The sequence below is a fragment of the Pan paniscus genome, chromosome 5 (genome assembly GCF_029289425.2).
Source record: "Pan paniscus chromosome 5, NHGRI_mPanPan1-v2.0_pri, whole genome shotgun sequence".
In the NCBI taxonomy this organism is placed as follows: domain Eukaryota; kingdom Metazoa; phylum Chordata; class Mammalia; order Primates; family Hominidae; genus Pan; species Pan paniscus.
The window spans coordinates 179,918,686-179,929,540 of record NC_073254.2 but is presented as its reverse complement, the minus strand read 5'-3'; the positions used below and the strand labels follow the sequence as shown (position 1 = coordinate 179,929,540).

At 50.0% G+C, this 10,855-nt stretch overlaps 1 protein-coding gene across 3 annotated transcripts in view; it reads right to left on the bottom strand.

Annotated features, from left to right (window-relative positions):
- Positions 1-2,469: 2,469 nt before the first annotated feature.
- PNLDC1 (PARN like ribonuclease domain containing exonuclease 1) overlaps positions 2,470-10,855 on the bottom strand; it is a 28,991-nt gene continuing 20,605 nt past the window's right edge. For all 3 annotated transcript variants that reach the window (XM_003807396.6, XM_034963189.3, XM_003807397.6), the window contains exon 19: positions 2,470-10,603. In XM_003807396.6, coding sequence (XP_003807444.1) covers positions 10,540-10,603 — 64 coding nt within the window. In that variant the 3' untranslated portion in view covers positions 2,470-10,539. The remainder of the gene's footprint in view (positions 10,604-10,855) is intronic.

Here is a 10,855-nt window from a genome sequence, read left to right as displayed (position 1 = left end):
TTCCTTTTTTAGTCTTTAAAAAACTATAACCTCTGGCTTCCAGGAGTTCAGAACATCCCATCTGACTACGAGCACAGGTCTCAGCAGGGTCACGCAGGCAGCGGCCACTGCTGCTGCTCCACTGGGCTGAGGACACGGCCTCAGCGGCGAGGAAGGTTTGGGCAGCTCCCTGGGATGGGAAAGAAATCATCTTTACAAGCTCACATGTCAAAGCCTCTGTGCCCTCCACAAACCCAGCCAGAGCCAACTTGAGAACAACTTTATCTGGCTTGTGCTGCCCAGAGAATACTTGTTTTTGGATCTCCACTTTCTCACGATCTTTGGCAGAGCCACATCACACACTGGGGGAGCTCTTCTGAGGATTAGGACTAAGTCTACACCAGGGATTCTCTCCCAGGGGAGAGTAGGGACAGAGTAGGCAGCTGTGTGCCAGAGAGCTCTCCTACTATCTTGCGCTCAGAGCAGGCTCGGCCCGCAGTTCCCCTCACAGTGTCTTCCTCAGAAACACTATTGCCGGCAGGCAAATGTTTGAATCTGGTTCTTCTTGTAGGAAAAAGGGATAAAGGCAAACAATAGCAAGAGCTGGGGCAGGGATGGGGCAGAATGAGGGACCTCTAGGGGAGCTTCCGAATGCTGAAATCGGGGCTGAAGCCATCCAGCACCGCGGCAGAGCTTCCAGAACAGCGACGCAGGAGACTGTGTGGATGGTGGGTGCTGGGTCACCGTGGTGGCCACGCAGTCTGCAAGGCCTGTAACCAGCTCGGCCGCATCAGACCCTGCTTCCTGGGCAGGGCTAACCCCACTCACTGCGCAGGGCTAACCCCACTCACTGGGGAGTATGAGGTAGGAATAGCACTTACCTGGGCAGGTGCTTCATCAGTGTGTCACTGGAGAATGTGGCAGGCAGAATAATGGCTCCCCAAAGATGCCCAGTGCCCACAGCCTAACCCCAGAACCTGCGAGTATGGCACCTGATGTGGCAAGAGGGACTCTACAGACATAATTAAGGGCTTTGAGATGGGGAGATTATCCAGGGTCATCCGCGGAGGAGGGTCCGCCTAATCACACGGGTCTTAAAGCATGGCAAAGCATTCCCTGCTGTGGTCAGAGGAGACGAAGCTACAGAAAGATCGATCAGAGAGATTCCACATTGCTGCTGCTGAAGATGGAGGAACAGGGCCACGATCCTGGGAATGTGGGTGACCTCTAGAAGCTGGAAAAGGGGAGGAAGCAGCTTCTCTCTGAGGCCTCTGGAAGGGCACACAGCCCTTCCGCCCCGACGTCTTGATTTTAGCCCCGAGAGCTGTGTTGGACTTCTAACCTCCAGAAATGCAAAATGGTAATTGTGTGCTATTTTAAGCCACTACATTTGTGATGACTTGTTACAGGAGGAAATAGGAAACTAATGTAAAGAAGTAGGCGTGACTGTGTCCAGTAAAATGCAATTAAATAAGAACTAAAAATATTTCACAGGGCTGTTCCCACAAGCAGGACAAGAGAGCTCTATTTTCAACAAAAAAATTTTAATGCATTTTCATGCTTAAAGTGATAGAAATACATGCTCATTGTAAAAAAAAAAAATGGTAAAAAGATCCCTAAAAATACAGAAAATAAAACCATATGGTCCACCTACTCTGGGTAGCCCCCACCAAGACTTCTGTGCATTTTCTTTCAGCTTTAAGTTCACTTTTTTTTTCTTTTTTTTTTGGAGACAGGGTCTCACTCTGTCAGGCTGGAGTACAGTGGTGCGTGATCTTGGCTCACTGCAACCTCTACCTCCCAGGCTCAAGTGGTCCTCCCACCTCATTCTCCTGAGTAGCTGGGACCACAGGTGGGTACCATGATGCCCGGCTAACTTTTTGTATTTTTGGTAGAGATGGGGTTTTGCCATGTTGCCCAGCCTGGGATGGAACTCCTGAGCTCAGGCAATCCAGCTGCCTCAGCCTAAGTGCTGGAATTACATGTGTGAGCCACTGTGCCCGGCCTTTAAGTTCACTTTCATTTTTTATTTTTTGAGATGGAGTTTCACTCTTGTCGCCCAGGATGGAGAGCAGTGGCGTGATCTCAGCTCACTACAGCCTCCGCCTCCTGAATTCAAGTGATTCTCCTGCTTCAGCCTCCTGAGTAGCTGGGATGACAGGCACTCACCACCACACCCAGCTAATTTTTGTATTTTTTTTTAGTAGATACGGGGTTTCACCATGTTGGCCAAGCTGGTCTTGAACTCCTGACCTCAGGTGATCTACCTGCCACGGCCTCCCAAAGTGCTGAGATTACAGGCGTGAGCTACCACGCACGGCCAATTTCACTTTTAAAATATAACTGTCGTCACTCAGATGCTAAGTTCTGTGTACTAATTTTTTAAAAAGAGTACATTTCTGGTTTTGAAGGGATGCACACTCAAGATTTTTATAGTACAGAAAAATATATGACAAAGAAATTCGAAATCACCAGGAGCCCCTCGAGAGATAACATTTTAACATATTTTATTAGTCTTTTTAAAGGGTAACTGAGAATACCTTATATAGTACACCTTTTCTTGCCTACACAGGAATAATCACAGGTGTTAGAAGAGGGGAGAGATGATGGATTACAGGTTATTAGTGTTTCCTGCCAACCACCACCATCCCCCAGATTCCATCACAGAACAACAGTCCGAGTTATTTAAAGGTCAGCAATCCAAAGATCCAGATCACTCGAGTTCTTTGGCCATAAAAACAGGCAGCAGACGATGCTTGATATGGTTTGGCTCTTTGCCCCGCCCAAGTGTCACGTGGAATTGGGATCCCCAGTGTTGGGGGAGGGGCCTGGTGGGAGATGATTGGATCCTGGGGGTGAACGGCCCCCTGCTGCTCTTGTGCCAGTGAGTTCTCTGGTTGTTTAAAAGAGTGTGGCACCTCCCCCTTCTGTCTTCCTCCTGCTCCAGCCATGTAAGATGTGCGGGCTTCCCCTTCGCCTTCTGCCATGATTTTGTTTCCTGAGGCCTCCCCAGCCATGTTACCAGTACAATCTAGGGAACCGTGAGTCAAACCTCTTTTCTTTATAAATTACCCAGTCTCAGGTATTTTTTTTTCTTTTTTTTTTTTTTTGAGAGAATCTTACTCTGTCGCCCAGACTGGAGTGTAGTGGCACGATCGCAGCTCACTGCAATGTCCGCCTCCTGGGTTCAAGTGATTCTCCTGCCTCAGCCTCCTAAGTAGCTGGGATTATAGGCTCATGCCACCACGCCTGCTAATTTTTACATTTTTAGTAGAGACAGGGTTTCACCATGTTGGCCAGGCTGGTCTCGAACTCCTGACCTCAAGTAATCTGCATGCCTCGGCCTCCCAAAGTGCTGGGATTACAGGTGTGAGCCACCGTGCCTGGCAGGTATTTCTTTATAGCAGTGCAAGAAAGGACAAATACTCTATAGCTCTGTTCCTATGGAGAAGAGAAACAGTCTTTTGAGAACCACTCCTCCCTCCATACCTGGAGTGCTGCAGCAGCTCAGCACCAACTGTGGTTTCAAGAGCTGGACGAGTCTCAAGATGACAGGTGGGACACAAGAGCCACACGGCTGCAGCTGGAACAGAAGCCGCAGCCAAAGAGCAGCCCGGGAGAGCCCCAGGGCCCCACTCCGCCAGGAGGCGCCGGGGCTGAGCCTGAGCCTGAGGCACGAGCTGCAGTCCTGTGGATGCTGCCTGACTTGCCTTGTTTTTTTAAACCAGTTTGAAATTACACCATATATATTCACGATAGACAACTCCAATATAAAACAAAAAAAAATAAGAAAATTGAAATAACTCATGACCCTGCAGGCAGTGTGGCATCAAGAGAAGCTGCCCACCGCTGGCCGGGGCGTGCCAAGGCCAAGCACCCGCCCTGTGGGTGTCAGGCGTCTCCGTCCTATGCGGGCACAGTGACAGTACTTGGAAGGTCACTGGGCAGTGAGAGTACTTACTTGGAAGGTTACTGTGAGGAGCACATGAATTAATAACTGCAAAGGACTTTATTCAGCATCGGGTGTGCAGTAATTGCTCAGCAATGTCATTCCCTAACATTTTGGGGTGCACCTTCTCAGGTTTTTCCAGTGTCCTCATGACCACACTGTACGTGGTTGATACAGTTTGGATATTTGTCCCCCCTCAAATTTCATGTTGAATTATAATCCCCAATGCTGAAGGTGGGGTCTAGTGGGAGGTGTCCGGCTCACGGGGCCAGAGTTCTCATGAACAGCCTGGGCCATCCCTTGGGTGATGAGTGAGCTCTGGCTCTGAGTTCACCCGAGATCTGGTTGTTTAGAAGTGTGTGGCACCTTCCCCCTCCGCCTCCTCTCTTTCTCCTGCATCCACTATCTGAAGCCTGTTCCTGCTTCACCTTCCGTCATGAGTAAAAGCTTCCTGAGGCCTCCCCAGAAGCAGATGCTAGCACCACACTTCCTGTACAGCCTGCAGAACTGTGAGCCAATCAAACCTCTTTTCCTATAAATTACCCAGTCTTGGGTATTTCTTTATAGCAGTGGGAGAACAGACTAACACAGTGGTTTTCCGGTGCTCATGACAAAAACATCCTCCCTGTCGCTCATCCTTAGGAATTGTTCTGGATTAGGTGCCCTTGGCGGGGACGCCCCAGCCCCTCCCTAGCCAGGACATGCTGACCTTTACAGCCATTGCTTGTGTACTGTCACCTCACTAGACAGTGGGCAGGGACTGGGCCAGCCCCAGGCCCTCAGTGGTGCTGCCAGCCCACATGAGCAGGAGGCACCCCGCTCTGGAGAGAAGCTGCATTGTAGGGAAGGCACACTGGGGAGTTAGGGACACAAATCTACCTCTCTACATTATGATAATCACTTGAAAGTACAAGGGGACAGAGGAGGGCCGATGGCTCTAACCGACGTGAGGAGGCGCAGGAGAGGACGAGAGTCTGCAGACCACCCGGCCCCAGTGCCGGCTCCTGCTTCTCGTCCACCACCACCAGCAGCATCCTCGTAACCCCCTCAGGGTAAACCGCCAAAAACTAGAGTAGCAGTTGCAGTGGCAGCAGCAAGGCCACCCCAGTTTTGCCAAAACGGTCCTGCAACTAACCCACCGTGACAATGCTTGCTTCCCATGTTCATGTAGTTTTGGGTGGTTTTTAGATTTTTGGTTGTAAGTAAGCGTATTTTTCTGTATTTCACCCATTCCAAGACGTACTTTCCCTCCATTTCAACATCTTTGAGATCAGGGTGTATCTTAGGATGAGGGACAAAAACCTCCCCGGCAGCATTTATCCCTTAGTGGAACACAAAACAGTGGTCACTCTCCAGTGAAGGATGTCTCAGACAACATGAGACATGGTTGCACCAAATCAATCAACTATTTAATTACCACTTGAAGCTTTTGTTTCATGCTTAGAAAGCCCTTCTTCATCCCAAGATTAAATCGTTTTCATTTCCTTTTATATGATTTGCCTTTCTTAACCTTAAATATATGACATGTCTAATTTATTTTGGTGTAAGGACTAAAGAATTGGCTTTTTTTCCTAAACGGCTCTTTGTCCCAGATTTAATATGGTACCTTTATCACAGCAAAATTCCCAGATGCACTCAGTCTATTTCTTACCTAGATTCTATTACTATGCCAATCTCACAATGTATTAATTATAACTTTATGCCATAGTCTCATCAACATGCAATTACAAAGGCACCAATTTTGTGCACATTAAGAAAACACCAATTAAAGTAACACACACCATTGACTGTAAGAAATAACCCAATCTCAACGATGTGAAAATGGTAGAAAATGCACAGCTTGGATCAATGTACTCCCATACGGCAGGTGGGACAAGTCATCTTGGTCACTTATCTTTTTCAGAAGTTTCCTGATTGTTACATTTTCCCAAATAATTTTTTTTTTTTTTTTTTGAGATAGAGTCTCACTCTCTTGCCCAGGCTGGAATGCAGTGGCACGATCTCGGCTCACTGCAACCTTTGCCTCCCGGGTTCAAGCGATTCTCCGGCCTCAGCCCCCTGAGTAGCTGGGAGCACAGGCATGCCCGCGCCTGGCTAATTTTTATTTTTATATTTATTTATTTATTTTAGAGATGGAGTTTCTCTGTTGTTGCCCAGGCTGGAGTGCAATGGCGCGATCTCGGCTCATTGCAACCTCTGCCTCTTGGGTTCACCACGTGATTCTCCTGCCTCAGCCCCCTCGAGTAGCTGGGATTACAGGTGCCCGCCACCATGCCTGGCTAATTTTTTGTATTTTTGTAGAGACAGGGTTTTACCATGTTGGCCAGGCTGGTCTCGAACTCCTGGCTGCAGGTGATCCACCCGCCTCGGCCTCCCAAAGTGCTGGGATTACAGATGTGAGCCACTCCACCTTGCTTCCAGCTAATTTTTGTATTTTTTGGTGGAGATAGGGGCTCAACATGTTGCCCAGGCTGGTCTCGAACTCCTGACCTCATGTGATCTGCCCACCTCAGCCTACCAGAGTGCTGGGATTACAAACGTGAGCCACCATGCCTGGCCCCAGATAATTTTTAATTTGGCAAGTCACCACCATACAACAAAATGAGGTTTTAATTAGTCTTACAGTGGATTTTCAGACAAACTTATAGAAAATTACACAAAGGATTTTAGTGGTTAGAAAGTAACAGCCTTTTTTTCCCCTTAGAAAGTATCTCAAAATTTACAACCTCTACCACATACTTCATGCCAAGAAAATTAGTATTGCTGTCTCATGAGCTAAAAAGACCACAGAGAAAGAGAAAAGCTTTCTGTAGTAACAATAAATGATATGAACCTCTGTATCTTTCAGAGAAAAGGAAAGATACTTGCTATGGACTGAATGTTTGTGTTTCCCCCGAATTCCCAGGTTGAAATCCTAACCCCTAAGGGGATGGTCTTAGGTGAGGCCTTTTGGGAGGTGATGAGGTGATGAGGGTGGGGCCCTCTTATTGGATTAGTGCCCTTACAAGAAGAGACGTGAGAGAGATGTTTGCTGTCTCTGCCACGCCAGGATGCATCAAGAAGGCAGCCCTCCACAAGCCCAGGAAGAGAGCACTCTCCAGGAGCCAGTTCAGCTGGCGCCGGCTCTCAGAGTTCCCAGCCTCCAGAACTGTGAGAAATAAGATTCTGTTTTTTAAGCCACCCTGTCTATGGTATTTTTGTTACGGCAGCCTGAACTTAGTACCTGAAGGATGTAAAGAGAAAGATTAGCTAATTTTAAGATCATTTAAGGCTATTTCTAGTCACTTTCTTTCTCATACCAAAAATCTCACAGAAATAATTTAAACCACAAACAAGCACCAAAATTGTAAGAACAAGGACATGAAATCACATCACTTCTAAGTGATCAGGTCGTGTGGGTCAGTGAGAACACCCTGGGCTGGGCAGATTCGGAGGCTGCCATTTGTCTTTTCCCTCTGCTGCAGAAGCACATCAGTTACTCAAGGCCATTTTCAAAGCACCTCACCTGAGCAGCAGCAACAAACTCAAATCCCTGTCGAAAAACACAGCAGAGCCTCCAGCCATGGGGAGCACTGGCTTGTGAGGATACTGAGAGCCCCTGCAGGTTCCAGAACTCCACTGCCCACCTGTGCAGGGCCAGGCCAGGGGACACTGCCACACAGCACCAAGTGCTCTAGCAGGGACAGGCAAGAGGCACTCAGACAGGTTGAGCCCCCGACACCTGACAGGTACAGCAGGCAACAGTGACCTAGAACCTAGAGGAGATGTCCACTGAGCTGGGTCAAGTGGTGAGTGGCTCAGAGAAGAGGAAGAGAAACAGTGATCCCAAGGACAGACACCCGTGGGGGACCAGAGATACAGCAGGGCCCCAAATACAGAGAGAAAGGGCTTGTGGACTTGGGGCAGAATCCACAGAAGGAGCTTGGGCAGGAGAGATGACCAGATTTGCCTTCTGGAGCCCACTTATGTCCATGAGGGCCACAGCAGAAAAGGGAGAAGAGGAGGCAGGCAGGGCTCTCCCAGAACTGAGGAGACCCTGAAACTGTCTAGGTAATGTGAAAGGGGTCTGGACAGCCAGGAGGACTGCACGAAGACAGAAGCTGCCAGTGAGTGGCTGCTCAGAGGAGGGGCAGGGATCGGGGAGAGTCTAGGAGCTGCAAGTGAGTGGCTGCTCAGAGGCTGAGCAGGGAGGAGGGGGGAGTTTAGGAGCTGGAAGCTACAGCTGGGGAGGTGCTCACAACCTCCATCGAGGCAGGTGAGTTGGAGGGAAAGTGATCCATCCTGCCTGTGTGGAGCTTGGCGTGTCTGTGGGAAAATCTAGAGGCTCAGTAGGTGAACTAGGACCCAGGAGAGAGACGTTAGCTGAGAACAAACTTCAGAGTCATGCTGGGGCCCGGCACTGTCATGGCGGATGGTGCCAGGTCCTTGAACACCAACATCTAAAGGGCCAGGGGAAGAGTTGAGGGCAATCGAGAAGAGAGTGACCAGAGACTTGGGGAGAGCATCCAGAGGAGCTGCACCACCCAGGGCCGTGGAGGAGTGAGAGGGAAGCCAGGGAGCCCTAATGACTGGCTGGGCCCCGGACAGCAGGGGCGGGAACGATGGAAAGCACGTGCTCGAAAGCCTGGGTGGAGAGGGAAAGACCAGCTGGGCCACAGGGAGAGGGGATAGAGTTAGGGAAGGAGAGAAGAATGGCTGGCTTTTTGCCTTGTTTCGGTTTTATTCATTTACTGATTGGAGGGAGACCTGCAGGTAAAACACAGCCTTGAAGAGCTAGGGGAGCGGGGAGAGCACCTTGGGAGAGACTCAGAGCCTGCCTCGTTCCCTCACCGCCATCTAGGCAGGGCAAGAGCTGCTAACGGCAGGAGGCCCCGAACCACTCAGCATTTCTGAGCAGTGCCCTGGTCAGCAGCGCCTGAGCACTGCTCAGAAAGTAAACTTGATCAGCAAAGCCTGGCTGTGGCACAGCTTCCAGCTCTTCCAGCTCAGGGCTGCCCTAGGCAACAGCAGGCACGACGCAGGGCTGTGGGGTCAGCCAGGTCACCATGGACATGAGGACCCTGCCCATAGCATGGTGCACCGAAGGGCATGCACCAGGTGCCCAGTGAAGACACGCTGAACAGAGAAGAGGTGAATGAACAAGGCCTTACGAAAGTGCTGTGTGCCTCCAACTCCAGAGCACTGTGGAACAGCTTACAGCGCCCGGCCCTGCTCCACCTCTGGGATGCCAAACAGCCCTCAAGACAGGCAGCTGAGAGGGGCTCGCAAGAGTACTTAAAGCAGGGCTTACCCAAACACAGTCAAGCCCAAAGCCCATGAAAGAAAAGTGGAATTCTCAGCGAAGTTACGTTCAATCAGCCTGGCGTGGTGGCTCACGCCTGTAATCCCAGCACTCTGGGAGGCTGAGGCAGAAGGATGGCCTGAAGCCAGGAGTTCAAGATCAGCCTGGGCAACATAGGGAGACCCCATCACTACAAAAACAATTGTTTTAGATTAGTCATGTGTGGTGGCATGTATCCGTGGTGCCAGCTACTCGAGAGGCTGAGGTGGGAGGATTGCTTGAGCCCTGGAGGTAGAAGCTGCAGCCGCAGTGAGCCACAATTGTGCCACTGCACTGCAACCTGGGCGACAGAGACCCTGTCTCAAAACAAGTTACTTTCAATGAAAAAAAACCAACCAACCAAACAAAAAAAATACCCAACACCCTGACACTGCCCTGACAATGCGGTTTGAGCAGATGAGGAAACAGCTGCTGTTCCGAGTGTGGCGTGGCCGGTCAGATCATAAGTCGCAAAGGATCCTGTAGGGCCACTGGGCCCCTCACCCCTCAGGAAAGGGGTGCGACCTCTGGAAAAGCAGTTCCCAAACCCCCCTGTGGACAGCTACCACCACTAACGCTTGTTTCTCTAGAGGAAAAATGTCTCCCAGGCTAAATTTCAATCAGCTTTGCAGAGCCCGCAAGTGAAGCTCCAGGTTGAGCAAAGAGCCCAGCCGAGTCGAGATCCCCACAGAGAAAAGTTACCGAGAAAGCTGAGTGTAGTGCAGACCACTGCGGAGGACACAGTGTCCCATTGTGCCAACATCGAAGGCGCACACCGTGGCTGCGGGTCATTGTTTCTAAATGCACGTGGATGTCTTACGGTTTATAACACTTGTCAAAAATGTCCCCAGTGCACACGACTTCCCCTCTTCCAAGCTTCACATCCTTCCTTTACTAAACTTAGGAAGGCCATTTCTCAGAACTAAGTCAACAACAGCCAATAATAAGCCATTAGTTTTTCCCCCAGAAATAACGTCCCCTTTTCTTCATCTGGTGTCCAGCTCCTAGCACAATGACCTGCTCCTGAGACATTAGCTTAAATCTCGAGGTGCTGACTGCTCCGCCTGCATTTATAGCAAGAAAAGTTCTGACTACACATACAGGTACGATATCTAAGGACTGATTTATCATTGAGAGTGTTGACAGAATTTCACGTTCAGGACATAACAGAATTTCTAGAAAATACCAAACAGATCCATCTGCAAACAGAATCTGATTTACACGAACACACCCAGCACACCTCCCAGAGAGCATGGGGACCCGAGGGTGGCCGCAGGAGGCCTCGCTGCGCTCAGGGACCAGATCTTCCAAGGATGAACGCGAGAAGGGCCCAGGCAGTCACTATGCCACAGACTCTGCAAGACAATGACATGTGTCAGTGGCCGGGGCACCCAGCAGGCCGAGAGGCACCGACACAGGCTTGCCCCTCCTCCTTCCCAGCCCCGTGCACTCAGATGTTCTTTCTCTCTGTCACTCTCCCGATGACAACACTGAACTTCTGCCTCTCGAGGTCAGGCTGGCTCTGGGATGCAAACCGCAGGTTGAAAGAAAAAGGGTTTGCCTCGGAGCTCACTGTGCTTCCTCAGCAATGCTGTTTTCTAACGGAT